Genomic DNA, 22680 nt, shown 5'->3' on the forward strand with positions numbered 1-22680 from the left:
GTTGAAGTGGTTGTGTATCAACACTTTTCGTCATCTCAAGACATCTAGTGTTATACAAGCATATTTTCAATACGTTTGTTGGAATTCTAATTATTAGAATGGTTGATAAATACAATTTAAGAATTCTTTGTACTAAGACACGTGACACACATGATTATCAGTTTACTTACACACAATTAAAGAAGACTCAGACTAAGAATGTGGCCATTGTATGCATAATAATGGCTAGTTTGGGCAAGAACAATGTAGCTATTTAATGAAACCAAGTTTGTTAATATGAATAAACCTAAATATGTTATGGATGTTAATAATACATGAACGGGGCAAGTATGTAACTAGTAGTATTAGGAAGAACTCATAAATTAGTTCATGAATCAGAAAAATAGAGAAGATGGGATGAATAATAACTTTTTATTGAGTGATAACTCTACATTCTGAATCCACCTCATTGATTAACCATTGTTTTACAAAAAGTGAATGTCACTGTAATGATGATTGCATACAAATGCCATATGTTGTTGCCTCATTGTTTCCTAAGCATCATGGACCCAATGAGCGAGGGGGGGGGGGGGGGGGGGCAGGGTGGGTGCCCCTATTCCATCCCTCTATAAAAAGAATTGTCACAAACCAAACTTGTATCCTGTCCCATCAGACAGACAAGACTTAACTAGTTCAGTATCAAATAGAAGAAAGCCAGACATCTAATTGACATTAGCTTTTAACAAGTTTACCCAAGGCTATTATTGCAGAATCTTCAAACTATTTCATCACTCAGAACAAAACTAAGTTTCCTCCACTTCAAATTCTGTGTACACCCTTTGTCTTTCTTAGGGAGCTGTACCATTTTACTGTTTGTTATAGATGCTTTTAAGGTATTTTAACACAGGTACTTTGTGTGTTAATGATTGCTTGTACCTCTCACCACCAAAATAATCTCAACATTCAAATTTACTCATTTGCATATTGCATTGAGCTGTGTGTTATCGACTAGCCATTTGGCTACCTGTTATTCTTGAGTTAGCATTCTGCATAAAGTACTCTTGTTTTAAATTTTTTCCTCCACTTAGTAATATGTGCTTTTTAGTCTCAGAAATGTAAATAATTTTTAATACATTTTTAATCAAAGCACAAATACTTCAGTTTTAAAATTAGAGTCATTAGCAGTGTTACTGCAATTGTGGTTTACACCACACTGATAACTTCAGTAACTATTACAGATACCCCTTGGTGCCTAAAGTGAATGCAGTTAGTAGTACTGCCCTTTTGAGTTCAAATGTTGAAGTATTTTAGGGCCTTAACAGCACTTTTAAAATAATTTTGAAACATCAGTCATTTTCATATTTCATTGTGTTGATTTCGATTAATTTGAATGTTATGGCTAAAGATTACACGAATTCATTTTTGAAAAATGACAAATCCTCCTATAAGAAGAAAAAGAGGCTTGACAAATGTGCATTAAGCTTTGTGTTTATCATGATACCTGTGAAAGTGTTCTCCCTTCCATAGTTCCTGTGTTTTTGAAGCACAGGACAAAAATTTCTTAGTTTTCAGGAGAGAGAAAAATGATTTCCTGTACTGAAAATGAAGCATTTTATGTCCAATCTCTTTTGATGCCAATTTGGGTTCAGAATGTGTAGTAACAACTACCAGGAGCAAAGACTGACCAACAAATAATTGTTGGCATAGTATCAGTAATGTCACTGAAAATAGTATACTAGAGTACAGAATGCCATGAGATGCAGAAATGAGCCCCTAACATTTAACACTTTTGTGTAGTGTTAGGGCAGTGCAAGGGTAACGAAGTTAAGTGTTATGCATTACTCCAAAAAGCCACTGAATGGCATGGGCATGTTTGACTGTGCAGTTCTCTTTGATGACATTGATGTACTTAAAAAAAAGAGAAATTCTTTATGAATGCAAAGAAATCTCTTTATCAAAAAGAAAAAAACACCCACATTTAACAAATAGTGGAAAAGTTTTCGGAAAGTAAACAGTTTGACTTTGTATTCCTGTTTGAGGCATGCTAAACACTAATTACTTAATGTGAAAGGGTGATACAAGATGACAAGAAACTTAGATATTAATATCTGCTTGTTAGGGCATTCATAAATGCTTATCTCTTTTTGGGCGAGTACCACTTTCCACTTACATTATCAGTCAGAGGAGTGCACACTGTCCACATGCAGTCAGATACGGATTCTCCCAATTGCTAGGAATGGTGCACGTTGTGTAAATGATTTGTGCCTTGAGATTATCTCAAGGCACTGAAACTTATTCCATAAGTTTCTAAGTGTGATTTGTAACCAGTTACCCATGGTTCCAGAAGACATGAACTGATAAACAACAGAAACTTGTGAAAACCAGCTGGGCAATTCTCCAGCTTGTCAATTTTTGTATCAAGATATTGGGAGTGTAAAAAAGAAAAATATTTTATGAGCATTCTTTAAATGTTTTTGTCGTTTATGTTTTTAATATACAAATGTCTTAAGTTGTAGTAAAATAAAATATTTAGAGTTTGTACTTTATTTTTGTGTATTTAAAAAATTGTTTCTTTCTTCCCAATTATTGTTGCTGGCTGCTGACAGCTAAATGTGCAGTAAATGTGTCCAAATTATAACATTACTGGAAAGTGATTCCTCACCATGATTTTCATCTCCTGGCTGGTGTTTTGCTGGTGACTATTACTGACATGCATTTCTGACACAATACCCATCTTCTACTGAGGTAAATAAGTTGCATTTCCTGTTTTGTCTTTTTTAGGATTGCAGATACCACAGCAAAAATTACTGACTTAAGGTATAGGTTATAATCCCAATCACTTTGTTATAAACTAACTCTACTACATGTCTGATTCATCTCGGAGACCTAAATTTAAATGATAATGGCATATTTTCAAAATAAAGGAGACCACTCACCGAAAAACAGAAGCATTGAGTTGTCGACAGGTACATACGAAAAAGAAAGAAAACGTGATAGCTTTTCAAGTAATACTCTTTTGAGCTAGAGTGTGCGCCCACACACACACACACACACACACACACACACACACACACACACACACAAGCTTGAAAAGGATTACTATGAAATCTAGCAAGTTCTCTTTCTTTCTTGTGTGTGTCTGTTGAGGATTCAGTGCTTCCTAAGGATTTACATTTTACCAAAACTTCTCTACAGAATTATATTTACAAAATAGTATTGTATGATGAACTCAACAATGTTACATCAGTTTATTCAATAGACTTTGTAGTCAGAGATGTAACTTCGTAGATTGTGGGCAAGTTCCAGACTAAAAGTCCAAAGGTCCATGGTTTGATCAGTCCTAGGGTTGAATCTGCCACTTATTTTTTTCTTTCACCAGTAACAGTAATTTGTTAATGTGAAAAATGCTAAGTTGCATTGTGGTTTGGAGTTGGCCTAACTGTAGGTCCCCCAGTAACTTTCTGAGTAAGCCACTCGAAAGATATGGCAAGGACTAGCATCTCTTTTAGGGAAACATCACCCAGTGAATCATCGTGCTGTGTTCTAACAAACCTTTGGATTGGGGATAGCTTTCCATTATTTAGTCAGTGATAAGTGTTTGTATATTTTGTGATCTGGTTGTCTTATCTCAGATTTTTTACATATTTGAAAATGTTTTCCTTTGTTCACTGCCGAATTTTTGTTGTGTTATAGTCTAAATGATAAAAACAGACTGACATGCAAACGATGTGTTTCCAGTATCTTGTGAATGATAGGTTGATGTGGTCCACTGAACTACCCATCCTTGTTTAACTTTTTTTGCAATTATTCTACATTAGAATAAAGTTTGGATTGTTCTTAAAATAAGTATTTGCTTAGTGCCTGAACAGTGTTTTTCAGACTACAGATGACATCTACTTCAGTGGTTTGTTAAACTGTAACCTTACTTTCTCCTGTTTTACCCTTAATAATGATAGTTTTGATATTAACACTGTGTCAGTGTTAAAACCAAGGTGAAGTAAAAATTATTAACCTCAGTATTATGGAAACAACAAACAAATGTGAAGGACAGAAAATTTCATAGCTAAACAAGTGCATGTAAAAATATGGAATAAATCTGAGAAATTTGAAGAAATTAAATGGGAAAAGAGAACGACACTAAAAGTATGGTAGATGTGGGATAGCATCATTCACCTTTCTATGTGTAAACAAAGTAGAAAATGGTAAGAAAGGCAATTAATGCAAAAGACACTACTTGGAGAGATTTTTAAATTGAGCAGAGTTATCAGGAGGCAATTTGGTCTTCGATTGGGATGTTAATAATCATTATCAGATCAGTTGTAAAATTTCTGCACGCAAGCACTAGGGCCTTTTGCTACGGTTTAATAATGTCTCTCGAGGTCACTGAGGGAAAATTTATGTAAATGTTATTACATGTAGTGAAAATGAAAATAGATGAAAATTAAACTCTGTTTCATGTAAACATTTGCAGAAACCATAAATGAGAGAGTGAACAGAAGTGAAAAAAAAGACTAGTTACATGCAAAAAAGTGTGCCTTAATTACCATGTTTGCTGTGTCTGTGGTTGATTGAAATCACAAGAAGAAGTAAAAAATAATAAATTAAACATAATCGCCCTTATCAGCAGCATCCATTTGATATTTGCTTCTGGGTGAAGGCCTTCTCCAACTTCACCATCCATTATGTTCTTAAGTACCAAGCCATGTGTGATAAGACACTGGAGTTTGGAGAGTGGCAGTTCAAATCTCCATCCACCCATCCAGATTTAGGTTTTCTGTGATTTCCTAAAGCACTTAAGATGAATGCTGGGCTGGTTCCTGTGATAGGGCACAGCTAATTTCCTTCCACAGTCTGAGCTTGTGCTCTGTCTCTAAGGACCCCATCATTGATGAGACATTCAACCCTAATCTTCCTTTTCTTCTGAAGCTGCTCTGTAATGGTTTCTCACGTCATTATCTGGCTTCTATTAGGTTGGCTCCTCTCTGTTTCCTTATCTATTGGAACCTAGCAAAGAACTTTCTTGGTCTGTGTACATATCATGGCCACCTGTGGGTATCTGGAAAGTTATGACCAGCATGATGATTTTGAAGTGGTGTACTTAAGTTTCAAGAAATTAATTGGGATTGAAGGACAACATGATTGGCAAGGAGGAACATTGTAAGCAAAAGTTAGATAAATAATCAAGCTGCAAACTAAGACATCTGCAAAGTTTGTTGTACATAAAATGTGTCTTTATGATTTGGGAGATTTATTAAGTTTTCATGAATTTGATCATACGCTGGTTGTGTTTTATCGTACTATGAGCAGTTTGACAAACCTAGCAGAGTAGGATTGTAAAACTGTATACATTTGCAAAAGCAGAGATTATTATTGCAGAATGACACTTTCTTTTCCATTTTGATGAAAAGTAATTAGAAAATGACTTTATGTGAAGTATCTTGGAAATTAGGATCCTGTGTTGGATGAGTCTTGATAGTTTCCAAAGTTCGCAGTTCAGTGTGTAATGTCATCAGGCAAGTAATTATTTCATTACTTGCTCCTAAATTTGTCCCTTATCACATCTAGATGAATTAGGTGAATCTTCCTACATACATATTAGTTTGATTTCCTATTTCTTGGCAGAAGCCATGAAGTTTTTGTGTTTCTGTATTAAAATTTGATTCAAAAAGTTAGCTGTCTTTGAAATTCATAAAATTATTCAAATTGGCAATATTTTTTGTTTCAATAAAACTTTGGATACCAGAATGCTGTAGACTTATCTAAATTTTTATGTAATGCACTACATCATCCAGTTCCAAAAAAAGAATGTTTGAGGGCCTTATCAGTTTGGAAACTCCTTCACGACTTCATCATAAATTATGTATATACAGAGTGGTAAAATAAAACTTGCCAGGAAAATATTTATGAGATTGACATGGACGTGACCCTTGTTAATTAACAGGAGAATTGCCATAATAGAAAATGCTAGAAACCATGGGTTCAGTGCACCAATCAGTTGCGGTCATAAGTCTGCACTTGTTTATCTCTGGCATGCTCTGTCGTAACATGCTGTGTCATAACATTGAGTGAGTGAGAGGAGCAGATGTGTGTGGTGACCAGTTGGATGCAACACAAAATGGTGCCATGTGTTTATTGTAGGATGTTATGCAAGCACAATTCATTTAAAATGTGTGCAGAATTGTTTGTGCAGGAGTTTAAGATTGGAAATGTTTAGGGAAAGTGTCCAGTGAAGTCTACAATGCAGCACTTAGCAAGGAGACCGTGTGGCAAACAAATTTTTGTAATTTTTTATATTCATAGTACTTGAAGTTCAAAACCCAATTATCATTTGCCTAAAGTAGTTTGATGCAACTCTCAAAAATTCTCAAGAAAATAAATTTGAAATTTTCCAAGCGGCTTTAATACCCAAAAGTCAGATTAGTTTTTTTGAGAGGCAGTGTAGCTCTGTGATAGAATACATTCCTGCCACATGTGGAGACTGGGTTCACTTCTTGTCTGATGCAAATTTTTGAATAAAGATTCACATTCATCAAGCATTTTTGTGAAGTGTAAAATACATGTTGTTGTGGTCTTCAGTCCAGAGACAGCTCTCCATGCTACTGTATCAACCATACAGTAAAGCTACATGCCCTCAGGAAAAATTATGGCTGTAGTTTCCCCTTGCTTTCAGCCATTTGCAGTACCAGCACAGCAGGGCCGTTTTGGTTAATGTTAGAAGGCCAGGCCAGTCAATAATCCAGACTGTTGCCCCTTCAACTACTGAAAAGGCTGCTGCCCCTCTTCAGGAACCACAAGTTTGTCTGGCCTCTCAACAGATACCCCTCCGTTGTTGTTGCACCTATGGTACGGCTATCTGTATCACTGAGGCATGCAAGTCTTCCCACGAATACCAAGGTCCATGGTTCTTGGAGGGGGGTAAAATACATAAGTGTGGAAAAAAGTGAGTAGCGCTCGAGACTGATAATCATGAAATTGCTGGTTTGAATCTCATTTTGATCTCTTTTTTTCCATTCAGTTCGAATTCCTATGTCATTTAAATATAAAATTCATTAAATAAAGGCAAATTGATTCACAACTAACTTATTTTTATCAAAAATGCACATCTCCTTATTCGTAACTACATATTGCTCACAAAACTCTAATTTTTGTTACAAATATAAATTCTTAATTACTAATCCTCCGTCGAAGATTTGTTGTAAAGATTGTTGAAGCTAAAAAAATTACACATTAAATTTCTTCTATTTTTATATATTTTATACTACACAGGAATGTGCAAAGAACATGAACCTTTGTTTAAAAACTTACCTCAGCCTGGAATCAACCCCGCCACTCTCCCCTCCCCCACGTCATGTGAGCATTCTACCACATAGAAACGCTGCCTGTCGAAGAACCGATCTTACTTTAGGGTACTAAAGATGCTCAGAAAACTTCAAAGACAGTTTTCTCTAGTAAAGTTATTGAATGTTACGTCGAACTGTTACGGGAGGTGGAAATTTGAGCTCTGAACTTCACGCATTGTAAATATAAAAAGATATAAAAATCCAACTGTCATGTGGTCTCCTGTTAGTGACAAACTTGGGTGAAATGTACCCTGTAGCCAAAGGGGGGTGGGGTGGGGATTGTAACTATCTGAAAAGAGTTAACACAGAAAAATCTTGCTCAGTTACAGGAAACCTTGGAACACTCAACTACAAAATCTCAAGCGGTAATTAATAGGTCATCTTGTGAAACTTTATTAAAAAGGCCTTTCACCTGCATCCTTACAGATTTACTGTTGTGCATGAATTAAAGTGACTAGATGAATTTTGTATGTTGAATTCTGCTGGTGGCGAAATCAGGGCTTCTGGATCTTCAGTTTTTCATTTCTCCATATGAGACCTTGTTCAGCCTGTCAGTGTATGTGAATTCACAGAACATGTCCCATTGTGCATCAGAAAATCCCTATCGGTATTTTAAAGAGCTACTGCATACTCTCAAGACTAGTATTTGAATGGCTGTATGAAAATTTTCAGCAAGATTTGATGTGTTCAATGAGCAGATGCTGTGTTGTCTCTTGGTCACTTAATCTCTCTAACAGCGATCGTTACCTGTTGTGCAAATTGAAGTATCAGCTGTACTCAAATAATGCTCACACACTGGACAGCTCCAGCAGAACATTGAAAATGCTGTTGCTGCTATCCACCAGGCAGAGTTGCTATGAGCCGGCCGGAGTGGCCGTGCGGTTAAAGGCGCTGCAGGCTGGAACCGCAAGACCGCTACGGTCGCAGGTTCGAATCCTGCCTCGGGCATGGATGTTTGTGATGTCCTTAGGTTAGTTAGGGTTAACTAGTTCTAAGTTCTAGGGGACTAATGACCTCAGCAGTTGAGTCCCATAGTGCTCAGGGCAATTTTTTTAGAGTTGCTATGAGTGTCTTCACAGTTTCACTCATTAAGTGCAGCCTTGTGTGTGTTTGTGTGTGTGTGTGTGTGTGTGTGTGTGTGTGTGTGTGTGTGTGTGTCACTTCTATTAACCTGTTGTGCAACCATTATTCTTAATGAAAGAAAACACTTTTGTCTTACATTATATAGTTAGTAACAAGGAAGATGAGACAGGCAGAAGATAAATTTGGATGAGTGACACATGTTGAGTATCTCACTTTGAAACACTTATCAGTGTTAAGTGTTCCAGTTCTACACAAAAATAAGTGTATTACTATAAAGTATGTCAGTTGGTCTTAGGCAAACTGTCCAGATTAACATCACCAAATGGCCCACTATTGACAGTTCTGTGGTATTAACAGCAGTGATACAAAGATATCAATCTGGACATTTGTATCCCCCACCTTCAACACTCTTACTTCCAAAGTGGAGGTGGGCACTGAATCTCCAATATTGCAACTTATAAATAATTAGCAGCTTTGCTGAGAGAGGAGGTACAACAGTTAAGACATTGGACCTCCATTTAATAGACATTAGTGTCAAATCTCTATCTTATTATCAGGATTTAGGTTTTTCCGCATTTTCTCTAAACTGCTTACAGGAAAAGCTTTTCCTACTTCAGCTTGTGCTCCGTTTTTAATTACCTTGTCATGGACAAAACTATAAAGACCAATCTTTTTTCCTTGGTGTCATGATTCTTCTGGCCTTAATTTACTAATATCTCCTTCACTCTTGGGTTGTCCATTCTTTTCCACATTCTGCTGTCATCTTACCTGTTTAATCCCTGCATTTTTATTCTGTCTATGCCATCAGTTTATATCTTCATGCCTTTTGTTGTTTGTGGGTCATTCTATTCTCTTCCAAGCATAACTTATTTGGGGGCAGAAATGTTGCACTGTACTAGGAGGAAAGTATCACGCACATGTTGCATACAAGTTAAAGTTTGTTTTGCATTGAAAATTACAGAACATTGGGCTTTACCTCATATCAGTTTCCAAATTTTTGTTCTAATTAAACCTGCAAATACCAAAATTCGAAGAGAGTGAAAGAATAGATTCTTGTATATTAAACTCAACAAAAATATATTTTACTTGATGGTTCATCTTTTATATAAGTTTATTGCTCAGGGAAGGGAAGATCACCTATGGGTAAATTTTGAGTGCTTTTATAAGGCAGTTTTTTGTGTTACTATCTACTGTTTTACATAAACAAATTTCAAGGCTGACAAATAGATATCAATAATGATCATTATACTGTATGAGAACCAGCTTGTGAGATAACTGCTTGCAGTTCAATGTATATACGTCTCAGTTCCGTATTGACTGTCTTTTATAAATGTTATTAAATCACCCCATTTCCTATTCACAAGAGCTTCTTTTGCACTGACTGTTCAAATGAGAAAACACTTTACTTGTCCTGCTGTTTAACGGTGCTGTTTATGACTATTACTCTAGTAACCTATACCACATATGTCCTCTGGATTGTAATGTCTATAAGAATTTCTTGTGTTTAATATGAATTTCTTCTTCAGCTGGTATAATAAATTACTTTGCTTGTCACACTTCTTGGTATTCACCACAAGCTTGGTAACCATCTTCTGGTCTGCCGCTTCTTCCTAATTGTAGGTTTAGTGCTGCCAAAAAAACATCCTTTTCTGAAACTCTCAGGACACTTATCTAACTGAACTTGTTACACTTCATTTGATAAAAAAAAATATTTATTTTCTTGAAATGAATATACAACACATTCATCAACAATTCATACGACAGTACCTGACTGCTTATAAACAATAGACCTCACACAACTCATATAATTATTTTTTTGAGGTCTTAAGAAACAAAATCCGTGAAAATTTTATGCAAACTTTGGGCTTAAATTGCACAGACTAGCAGCCAAGAAACCCACTGCATTAAGCAGTCAGCATCTGATCTTGCACAAACAAACTACTCTGCACATGCACATGCTAATATAAAAGGTGTGCATTAGACGAATTATTGCAGCCCTCGGCCAAAATGCTGACGATGATCGTAGTGAAATTTCTTGCTGATGGAACAATTTTTTTCCCCCCAGTATGTCTAAAGCATCTATTTGCCCCTAGAGAGGTGTCTTGTAAATTATACTCTCATTAGGAAGCTCTGTTCTATTAAAACTTGTTCATTTCATTTAACAGTATGTAACTTATTTGTAGTAAAGTGATGTGATGCTGCAAACTAGAAAATTTTTACATCAAATGTTTTCATCTACTGGGTTCCATAACACAATTTTTACTTACTTTTATGTTTCAATTATAGGTACAGATTGTCACAGGTGGCTTACTGTCCTAAAATTCTAATATCACTATTGCAAGGTATTTGCCATGAAGTCCAATTTTTTGATCAGTATTTCTGCCACATAAAGCTTTGACATTTAATAATACAACAGGAAAATACAGGTGGAGAGGATGTTTTATGAAAGTTCATTTCTGCTCTAGTATACTCTTGTTTCACTACATTCAGAAAATAGGTGTGAAAGGGAATGTCCCCAATGTTGTGACTAATAAAAATGAGTGCCAACTACTATTTTAACTGTAAAAGACAGCTGATTGGTAGAAAAAGTTGTCACTCTAGTAAGAGGCTTTATTATTTTTTTATTTTTTGAAGAGTTCTTCATTTATGCGAAGCCCTTCAAAAGACACAGTCAAACACTCCATGAATTGACAGACCTGGGATGTGGAACATCGTTTACTAGCTCTCAGATAAAATTATTGAGATATTAAATTTGAATAACAGTAGAAAGCTATACTCATTAGTGAAATTGGAGGCTGTCGCACATGTGCCAAACACATTTGGATGTAAACAATAAGCCCTAAATTTTCAGATCACATTTGCTTGTTTTTTTGAGCTGTACAGATAAAATAAGTGCAGAGCTATGGGGGAAATGATTAAGCAAAGAGCAGTGACAGGCAGACAGTTCTTTAGATCAGAGAGATTCTTTAGATGAGAGAGACAAAGGAAATGTAAATGTCTTTTAGAGTTCTACAGATAAATGTGGATGCTTTGGTAAAGTGAAGAACAATTACAGAAAGGCACTTGGTGTGATGAAAGGGATGAAGGAAACTGCAGTGGTCAAGTGCAACATACATGAATGAAATTTAAGAGATAATAGCAATAAAGGAGGATTGTTTCAAGACAAGCTCTGCTGCAGAAGGAAAGATTAGGTCTGGAATCAACTGCTGCATTGTGCTCCCAGTCTTGTCTTTCATGCAGGGCATTAGTTTAATAGTCTGAAGCATAGCATCTACGGAGTTTGAATGAATGGGAGAGGGGCACTGGCAGATATAAACTTTGAGCTAGGCTGTAGTTAGAAATCTACATTGTTAAAAGAGATGTTGTCTGCACCACATCTGGAAGTCCCTTGGTCCGCTTCTGCCATCCCTTGATCCACGTCAACAAGCCCATGGATATTAAAGTTTTTTGACCAGTGTGAGAATACACTATTTTACAAGAAAAAAACACTATATCTTTGATTTTCTTCTTGCCAAAGATAGGAAGCAAATTTCTGCCAAATTAACAATTTCAGTTTTGTTTCCTGCGTTAATATATTGTCAGCTTTTTCCACCATACGTGAGATTATATTCATAGTGTTAATTTTATTAATGCACTCTCAGTAATGTTTACTCCAATGCACTCTTTAGGTGGTCATCCAAGCATTAAAAAGGATTAGCTGTCAGTAACAGGAAGTTAAGAATTCACAACTCACAGATAGCCAGCAGCCATGTATGTCATCCAAAACATCTTTCACAGATTGCAAAAAAGACAAGGTTGTGGCAACACAGTCAATAGTTGCAGTCAGAACAGTCACAGCTAGAAAGTAAGGATGGAAACAGACTTCTGCTAAACCTGGGTCTTGCTAGCATTCCAAGAATGCCTGCTGATTGCTAGTTTTCAGCTAACATTATAAGAGACATTCCATACTGTCTCATGAAACCACATTCATTAACAGCAAAGATAACAATTTGATCAAAATTGTATGATAATATTGATACCTACCTTTAACATTTCAATACTAAGTAATTATTTATGTATTTATGTAGATATCCACAAAAATACCTACAGATATTCATGTACTTGCAAGGTTTTATCTGCAGTTTCACTATTACTGTGGATATCCACAGCCATACAGACCTCTAGCTGTAGTATTTGCTTGGGAAATATTTGTGGAAGCTAAAGAACTGGTGTTCTACACAGTGTTTTAAGCTGATAGTTGGGTTGAGTAATGGTGGCGATGATGATTCATATCGGTGGTGGTGGTGGTGGTGGTGGCAGAACCATTACTAGTGAAAGCTAAATGTGCACTGATGAAATAAAATGTTGGGGAAGATGAAGCAGTGAAAAGAATGAAAAGAAATGTTTCCTATTTCTTATAGTGGGTTAGTCAGACGTCAAACTATAGTTGTTGAGTGTTTTGGGAAGGTGTAACTTCCTGATAAGAAACTGCTTATACTTAACGCTTAAGAGCCAATTCTTGAGTACAGTTCATCTTTTTGGGATCCATATCAAGTCATATTACTGAAGAAAATAAGTTCATAGAAGATATGCACAATTTTGTGACAGTTTAGTTCATTGGTATGCACTACAAGGATGTGTATGAAATTTCAGTGGCGCTACCCTGTAAGAAAGCTCTCACTCATCACGTGGAGGGCTTCTCTAAAGTCACAAGAAACTCTCCTTTATTTTAAGAAAGTTATAATAGTGTTAGACATGCTATTCTAAGATGAAGAGGTTGGCACAGGAGAGGAATTCATAGTGGTCCACATCAAACTAGTGAGAAGTGTGATCGTAGGATCACCTTCCCACTTTCCCCAAACCCCTTATCTTTAAAAGTGGAGTTTGGGCATTTCAAGAAGTATTAAGACAGTTTTTCTTCCTGAAAGCTGTCCATGAATGAAATGCGATTGGAAACAAGAGCAAATAATGTTAGTGCAAGGTACCCAATTATGTGTACCGTGTGATGACTTGCACACCTGAACACAGATAGTGAATTCGAAAACCGCCGTAAGAAACATTCTAGGGGTTGGCAAAAGGAATCGTATTTTGCAATGTAGGATACAGTTGTAAGGATTTCGGATCATTGAATGAGCGTTGACTCGTGCTACATTTCTGTTGTGCTATCCATCACTGTATTTATTTTCACCCTAACACTTACTGTCTGAAACGTTATATCCTTTATTATTTCCAACTATTAAGCTACATGTGGTCTGAAAGTCCAAATCGGTGTTTACATCCAAGTCTGTATCTGTCAGCTGCAACCAAAGCCTCTTATTACCTTTTGAGTATAGCATTTTTAACTATTATTCTTCAATTTTAAAACAAACAAAAACTTATAGGTCGAAGAGACATCAGCTCATATCCATTTAGGCAGTCTGAAGTGCAGGTTAAGTTTGTTTCAGTGTGTGGAGCGCGGTACAAGACCCGACCTGGGCTCACGTACCACTACACTCACTCTCACAAGGATGAGGAGAGCGGAGATGCCCCTTCGACGCAGGCACAGGTGCCTCTTCAGGGAGGGGGCCAAAGCCCAGTTGTGGGCTCACCCGGGCCTGCCCACACGTCTGCTGCTCCCACACCCGCTGGTGAGCCCTTCGCCAGACAGACGCCACAGGCTCAGCAACTGCAGCCGTTGGCTCTGCAACCACAGCAGGGCCCTGGCCCAGCTGGGCAGGTTCCAGTGCCAGTGCCTTCACAACCGGAGGCAGGTTGGAGCAAGTTCCAGGACAGTTACCTCACCTTCCTAAGTGCCCCTGGTACGCTCACTGCCAGCTGGCAGCTCATGTCAGAGTCTCGCCATACCCTCTACCTCTTGACTGGCATGCTGGACAGATAGCGAGATGACCCCTTGTAGAGAGTAGTTGTGGCTCTTCCTTCAAGTCTGTTAGCTACTTTTTCTTCTTCATTATATGAGCTTGCATTTCTTTGTTGTTGTTTTTATTTTTGTGTTTGCATTTTGTATGAATTTGTATCATTTTTTACTCTCCACCAATTTGTGAGTGAAATAATTTTGGTGCGTTCCTCAAATTACGTCAGTAATCAATTATGCATTGGGTTTCTCATAGTGTTTTGTGAGTGTTGTGACTGTGTACCATTTCTGTTGAGATGCTAAAGCCACTGCTTCTGACTGGGATCTTGTGTGCTTCATGCAACACCACCTTTTATGTGGAAAGTCTCATACTGCTAACTCATGAGTGAAAAATATTCTAACACAGTGCTGTCACTGTCATATTCACAGTTAAGGCTTCTTGCACGGTTTTTCCTTCCCTTTAAGTTGTGTGAGGAACTGACTAGTTACATAACAATTTCCACCAGTTACTTATTTGTTTGATGGTGTGGTACACAGTTTCTTAATTGTAAGAAGAAAATTAGATGGAACATCAGAGTGCTAGAAATTTTAGATAACTATCTCATTTAATTTAATCAAACCTGCCAACTGTTTTTGCATTGCCAGTCTAAAAATTCAATATTGTGCAAGGCATTCAGAAATAATGAAAAGCATTTAAGAATTAAATTCGTCTCTCACAAAAACATGTACATTATTAGTCATTAGATGTGTACTTAATGAAACAGTATTGTTGGAACAGCCATTTTGGTTTTCTTGTAATTGTCTTTACGCTGTGTTCTCCAGTGGATTCTCGACACTAATGACAGCTGCATTCTGAGCAAATACATGTTTGCGTTTCATAAAACAAATCTGATGCGAATATTTCAAATGAGAACATGCACTACACTTGCCATTAATAGCCAGTCTTTATGTTACTTACTTAAACAAGCAATTGTTTCAACAATCATGCATCTGTATCACTATAAATGTGAGCACATTACAAAAAGACTGACCTGCTTGCGGATACCATTTTGGAACTTTCTGACATAGTTCATTTTTATTTGACAGATAGCATCATGTGATGAGTGTAGATGTATATGTTCCAAACTTTTACGAGAAAAGACATCTTTTTTAAGCCCATTGTACACCATATGACATTTTGTAGTTCTTTGCCATGCAGTTGATTTTTATATTCATGGATTTAAGTGCTGTGTATTTCCAGTAGCAATTTTCAGCTGGTAGCATCTCCTTTTACTGTCTTACATTAGTCATCATGTGACTTTTGCATCATTGAGCTTTTCAATTTTCATAATTATGCTTTCCATAGTTGCAGTTATTATTCAGCATTTTATTTGCATGAATTAGCTATTTCGCATACAGGTGAAATCAGTTGGGAATGTTCTATTTGCTATTAAATTTTATATTTCAGATTTTTCATCATTATTCCTTTTTGCATTGGAACCTGTAATCGTCTGTTGCTAGTTATATATTTACATGAACTGTATATGTTTTACTTCCAGAATTGCCAATTCTGCATACTTTGACACCTCATTAGTTTTGTTCTTTGTCACTTCTTTTCATAATGCACACTAATGACAGCTGGCTGTTCATCATAATTTTAATGTAAATGAATACTTAATTTGTGACTGTTTCTTGTACAATCATTTTAGACTGAAGAATTGGGTATGACCTGTAACACATACCAAAGAACTCTTTAGTACAGTCTCTTTACTTAATTGTTTTATATTAGTTTACTATGCAGGGTCATGGGAGAATTTTGTTTGTGATAAACTGCAGAATATTCCAAGTTTACCTGTAAAACATTTGTTGTTGTTCTCTGTTTTTCATTTGATACTACTCATTCGGAGAGATTTTTTAGCTGTCTAGTTGACAGCTACATTAGAGAATTTTGACATGAGCTATAAACTGTTAATATCAATCACCTTATATTGCTTTTTGAGACATTTTCAATGTCTTTACTTTTCTTTCCTTTTACTTTTCTTTCTCTTTCCTTTGAACAGAGAAATGCACATCTGTAAACGGAGTAATTATTATTTCTCTCTTTCTTTTTGTTCACTATTTTTCATGGGGTTAAGGAAATGTGATTAAAAGTTGCTGTAAGACAGAGAAATGCACATTTGGAAAAGCAGTAATTATTATTTCTTCCTTTCTTTTTGTTCACTATTTTGCATGGGGTTAAGGAAATGTGATTAAAAGTTGCAGGAAGACAGGGAAAACAGAAAGCCAAGCAGCATTACAAAGCCAAAAAATGTGGAGGTGATTGATGATTGGGGGTTTGATAAGGAAAGAGATTCTAATGAGGAAATCATCTGCAGTAAGATGCTATCACAGTGCTGCAGTTTCTGGCTTACGTGATATCAGTGACGTTATTAATGATAATTACTTGAGCAATTAACTGCTAATTTTTCACCATTATGAAATTTTTATTCAACATAATGACATATGATGCACCTAAGATCAAAGCACACACTTATGAAAGAACCCACAGAAATTTGCCAGTAAATGAGGAACTAAAAAATATACTAATAATGGGATACTACTATTTCTATCTGTCAGAATTGTAAAGGGAGTGGCTTTTTGCAGCAGGATAACACCGTAAGCTCTTTAATTTATGAGAACTTTAAAGAAACTTTGACATGCTCCTTAAAGAGTTTGTACCAAAATAAAAAAAAAAAACTGTAAAATTAAATGACAGAATGGCTGCCCATTACTTTACCTTCTTGCAGCTACATTTCAAGTACTGTCAATAGACAATTCAAAGTAGAGAAGAGTATCCTAACTTTTAAAATCATTAGTTCCTTACCTGGGGAGGAAAGCTAGACAGGTTGGGAAGATTTGAAATGCGAGGTTGAAAGCAACTCAAATATTGTGAGGATGAGACCCCTCCTTAAGGGGATGTTAGAAAAGAGAGGCAAGTTATTCAGAATCCAGATTACTTTTTCCTGAAAATCACACAGGTAGGTTTCTGTGCTCACGAGAGTATATTTATAAGTAAATGATGGAGCACATTTTGTAATGGGGTGATTACTGGAGTACAGTTCGTGTAGTAGTAAAGCAGGTCAAATGTGTGTGAGAACACCAGATATGAGAGAGAATTACATTTATATTTCTCAGTTTTGGATTATGAACTTAGTTTGCTTTGGAGACAGATAAACAAATTGTAAGCCTTCTGGATATCTTTTTAGAGTAAAATGGCCCTACAACTACAGGAAAACTTTCCCTAATGGATTCACAAATGGTTTGGTGAACTGAATATTTTAAACGTTTTCATAACTAACTATTTTTTAGCACAAGGCTGGAGCAGATACACTACCTAGTTAATAGTGTACCCCTGGCTGTTTTGGATTAGATTAAGTCCAAGAAGCCTTCAATTTTATCCATAACTTAAAGAAATAAGTTTGTAGTTGTAATTTAACAATTTAATAATTTGCATTTTGAGCTGTAAAGTGGAAACCTATGCTAAAAATCTCAGTTTTTACCATTTTTTCAACTCTAGTAACTTTTATTAGAAAGTTTATTCCATGGTGGCAGTATTTTTATTAATGAAAAATATATATTTTCTAATTAAAAGTGGTGTGTAACACCTTGCTCTTGAATTGATATGTACTTTCGTAATGTGTTTTCTATAATATCGTCCTTAAAACGAGGAAAAATTGAATACGTGTATATGTACAGAATTTTTCAAAAAATAATGCAATTCTTTAACATCAAAAGTTTGTTAAATAAATGTAATATCTAAATTGTATGATTTTTGAGGGCCTTCTGTGAAATGTTTTTCTGTGTTTCACAATAAATTTTGAAGCACTATAATGTACATTATGTGAATTTGTACTCGCTACACTGATAGTATGCATCTTTAAATGACCCTTTTCCAGTCAGCTTCTTGCTTCCCTGAGAACACATTATTCTCGTGCAATGGTCAAATTGCCTGGAAAATACAGCCATATTTGGCATATAATCAGTCGTCGTCCATTTCACAGTTTTCTCTCTCAACCAAAGTCTTCCCCTCTGTATACGTGCGATACCTAGGAGACTAATATCACTCCTTCCCCCTGAAGTGACTTTGTGTGTGCCTTTCTCTTCTGATGTTGTATTTGAAAATAAGACCACTTTGAAATCACATAGTTAGTCTTTCCAGCTGGAAATTTGACTAAGGATACAACATACTTAGTTTGAAACATTTTTTGATTTAATTCCCCAAAATTCTGAGCCATTGTCACTATCTTCATAATCAGGAAATTACTCTGGAATTCCATCTTCAGTCAGAAAGTGCTGATGATTGTAATGCACTATTGCTGCTGGTTCATCTGTTCCTTTGTCTTCAAACCAGCCTAGAAGAAAATGTGTCCCTTGATGGAATGAGGAATGTCAGTTAGCAGATAGAGACAGTCGAGCTATGTTACGTAGTTTTAGGAAGGGAAAGAATGAGCTTAGTGGAGACAACCTGCCTTTTGGCAGGTAACGGCCAAAGTTAAATGAATCATCAAGGAGTGCATGGAGAGAATTCTTAAGTGCCCTTAACCATTCAGCACTTGCTGCAAAGGTATGGGAGTCAACACAGGGAATAAAAGTCCAGGCCCAGTAGCTGCCATATTTTTTTAAAAAAAATGTGTCCTTCAAGCAGCACCTATGGAAATAGCATAGACAATGGCAAGACACTTTTGTCATTTGACCTCTGCCTACTACATGAATCATCGATTCTGCCAACAATGGGAACACATGGAGAAACACAGTTTTCGACTGGCAATTCGGAACCATATAACTACCCTTTCCCCATTTTGAACCTACAGTCTTCACTAACAGCAGCTTGTGACACTGCTCCAGGACCCGAGAAGATTCAACATGGCATGCTAAGACTTCTAAACACGGAGGCAAAAAAGTCCTCTTGTGCCTCTTCAACAAAATATCCAGATCCATTGCGGGAGGCAATTCCAATACCACTTCTGAAGTCAACCAAGGACAGGCTATCTCCAGGTGGCTACAGGAATGTGGTGTTGTATAGGAAAATAATAAAATATTTTTGGACATTGAGCACTGGTTCCTAGCCAATTCTTTGTCACTAAACTTGGAAAAAACACACTACACGCAGTTCAGAACTTGTAAGGGGTGTCCCACGAGTATATGCCTAACATACCATGACAAGCAGAAAGAAGAAGTGGACAGTGTTTAAATTCTTGGGATTACAGCTTGATAATAAATTCAACTAGGAGCAGCACACCACAGAACTGCTGAAGCGTCTAAACAAATCTCTATTTGGAATGTGAATTCTGTCAGGCATAGGGGATATAAAAATGAAAAACTTGGCGTACTATGCTTACTTTCACTCCATAATGTCATATGGGATTATTTTTTGGGTAATTCATCAAGCCAACCTAAAGTTTCCTGGGCACAAAAAAGGTGCAATGAGAGTTATATGTGGTGTGAACTCAAGAACATCCTGCAGAAGCCTGTTTAGGGAACTAGGGATACTAACTACTGCTTCCCAATATATTTATTCCTTAATGAAATTTGTCATTAAAAATATATCACTTTTTCAAACCAACAGCTCAATTCATGGAATCAATACTAGAAATAAGAATAATCTTCACAAGGATTTAAAGTCACTTAGTCTTTTACAAAAAGGTGTGCATTATTCAGGAACACACATTTTCAATAACTTGCCAGCAGCCATAAAAAGCTTAACAACCAATGAAATTCAGTTTAAGAGAAGCCTAAAGGATTTATTGGTGGCCATTTCCTCCTACTCCATTGATGAATTTCTCAGTAGAACCAACTGATTTTGATTTGTGTGTGTGTGTGTGTGTGTGTGTGTGTGTGTGTGTACTATCTAACGTCTGCACCATTTCAGTGCAGTATTGTGTTCATTGTAAATAAGTATTGTAGTAGTTCTATTATATGTTTATTACCTTATAAATAAATAAAAACATTTTTTTATTTGAAATTTGCATTAATGCAATCTTATTAAATGAGTGTTGTAAAATGATCCTTTCATATAATGTTCATTAAAAAAAACCACTATCATTCCACTTGGGACCTGTGGAAGGTACATTAGCTTATTTATTTTAGTTGTAAATATTTTACATGTGTTACTGTTTTTCTGATATGTTCTACATCCTGGAGGACCTCCTCACTACGGATCAATTGGAATGAAAGTAAATCTACTCTGATCTAATCTAGTGAGGATAACGCGTTGATGCCTAGTGTGGACTCTCAAAACAAGGGAATTGCTCAGCCATTTCAAATCTACATTTCGAAAATATCGCTCTACCCTTGAAGCTCCTGCTATCAAAGGGGGTGATAAATGAGTCATTCCTACACAAAAAACAGTTTATTGGTATATTCTTTGATGTTTGGGAAGTGTATGATACCATCTGGAGACAAAAAATTGTCATCAACTGCATGAATGAAGATTTCATGTATTGCTTGCAGTCCCTCCTCACTGAACAGTACTTCCAGTATCAAGTCGATGCTACATACTCCAACCTATTCCTTCAGCAAAATGGTACTCCTAGGGATAGCGCTTTCAGCGTTGCTCTTTTTACTATAATAAGTCAATAAGGAGTCCAGTCAAATATTCCTTATTTGTGGATGACTTTGCAGTATTCTACTGTTCCTCTAATCTCACGAATATGACACATCAACTACAGCTAACCCTTAAAGATACTAAACCAATTGACTGATACAACTGATTTTAAATTCTCTACAGGAAAAAGAAAAAAAACTGTGTGTGTTCTAATCCCTCATGTCAGTCCTTTACTTTCCCTGGACTCAGGCTGTGGGACACCACCTTGAATTTTAAGACCTCATTGTGGTTTAGGACTCTTCTTTTGTCAGAGGTTAACATGGCTGTCACATGTCCACAATCTATCTGTAGATATCTGAAGGCACTAAACATCTTAAAATGTCTGAACGGTAAGAACTGGGAAACAGATCGATCCAGCCTGCTCACGTTCTGTATAGAACCTTCACCCACTGCAACTTGACTATGGCTGCATTGTGTATAGTTCAGCTGAATTTCTATCTTTAAACTTTTTGAATGCTGTCCTCATGCAGGTCTTAGACGGGGTACAGAAGGCTACTGAACTAGTCCCATTTCAAGCCTCCGTGCACAGGCTGGTGAGCTCTCTCTTACTATAGAGCAAGAACTATACAAAGTGAGGCCCATCTCCAAACATCGTGTTATCGGTGTTGAGTTGAACGATCCATACAGTGAAGGTTTACTGGTTATCGGTTAACTAAGCTTTTTTCTGTCCATGTGAAGGACTAACTTAGACATGATGAAGTACAGAAAAACCATCAGACCATCAAGAGATTTGAAAATGTTGTTAACTGCATTTTATCACAGTTTTGTGAGCACATGGCAGTTTTCACCCATGGGCCAAAGCAAGGGGACAGTGCTGGGTGTTCTCTTATCTTTCTCCATTATATCATTAATATCTGCTTACCAAGCCACTTCTCTGTGTGGTATGCAGAGCTGTGGATGGTCAAGAAGGCACTGGAGAACATGAGACTTCGTAGTGCAAGCAAGTGTCTTGTCTTTACAGACACTCTTAGTGCTCTAAAAGCTATTCAGCAAATTTTACCACCATATGTGATTGTTGAATGGTTCAGGACACTATCCATCTCCCAGATAGGCGAGAGGGGGGGGGGGAGAGAGAGAGAGAGAGAGAGAGAGAGAGGGGGGGGGGGGAGGGGGGGGCCTTCTACTGGGTCCGTGGACTGGGGGAGTCAAGAAGAATGAGAAAGCTGACAGGGCATCAAAGACAGACTTACCAGGAAAATACCACAGTTCCCTTAATATCCGACTACAGGCTAGTGTAATGGGTAAAAAAGAGTGTTGGCTGAGTAGGAAAGACAGTGGCTGGAAGTGGTCAACAACAAGCTGTGGTTGGTCAAACCAACTATTTGTGTATGCACACGTCCATTCTAACTCCAGGAAGTGGCAAAATGGTGCTAATGCAGCTTTGTAGTGTACTCTGCCCAAGGAAACATGCTTACCTTTTGCAGCATGAAGATCTACTGGAATGCAGTGTTTGGGGTATAACATGCACAGTACACTGTTTTAATGTTGTGCATTTTTTAAACTGATAAGAGGGAAGCCTTTGGTCTAATGAGGGGCGTACCTTCATTTTTGGTACGATGAAACAATAGCAAATAAATTGTTGGCATTTTGTGTAGCTTCAGTACTCATGCCCAATTTAATTGGAGGACGGTTTTCATTAGCTTTTGGGTGGCAGGCTCATCCTGCTACTTCCGTCGTTAGCCAGCCATCTTAATGCCATCCACTGTTTTATTAATACCATTACTGTATGACAGTGGCATGAATACATATACCACAGTTTGTATATGAAATTTTTTATGACTTTCTACACTAGTGCCATGATCTTGAGAAAGGACACTGATCACAAT

At 36.8% G+C, this 22680-nt stretch overlaps 1 protein-coding gene across 5 annotated transcripts in view; it reads left to right on the forward strand.

Annotated features, from left to right (window-relative positions):
• The window catches only part of LOC126162517 (zinc finger protein ubi-d4), a 255780-nt gene that overhangs the window by 139372 nt on the left and 93728 nt on the right, over nucleotides 1–22680 (forward strand). For 2 of the 5 annotated variants that reach the window (XM_049919081.1, XM_049919083.1), the window contains one exon: nucleotides 13826–14179. The exons of 1 other annotated variant lie outside the window; for it this stretch is intronic. In XM_049919081.1, the coding sequence (XP_049775038.1) occupies nucleotides 13826–14179 (354 nt within the window). The remainder of the gene's footprint in view (nucleotides 1–13825; nucleotides 14180–22680) is intronic. 2 more of the 5 variants (XM_049919082.1, XM_049919084.1) reach the window with 2 other exon arrangements.

The sequence above is a fragment of the Schistocerca cancellata genome, chromosome 2 (assembly GCF_023864275.1).
Source record: "Schistocerca cancellata isolate TAMUIC-IGC-003103 chromosome 2, iqSchCanc2.1, whole genome shotgun sequence".
NCBI classification, from domain to species: Eukaryota; Metazoa; Arthropoda; class Insecta; order Orthoptera; family Acrididae; genus Schistocerca; species Schistocerca cancellata.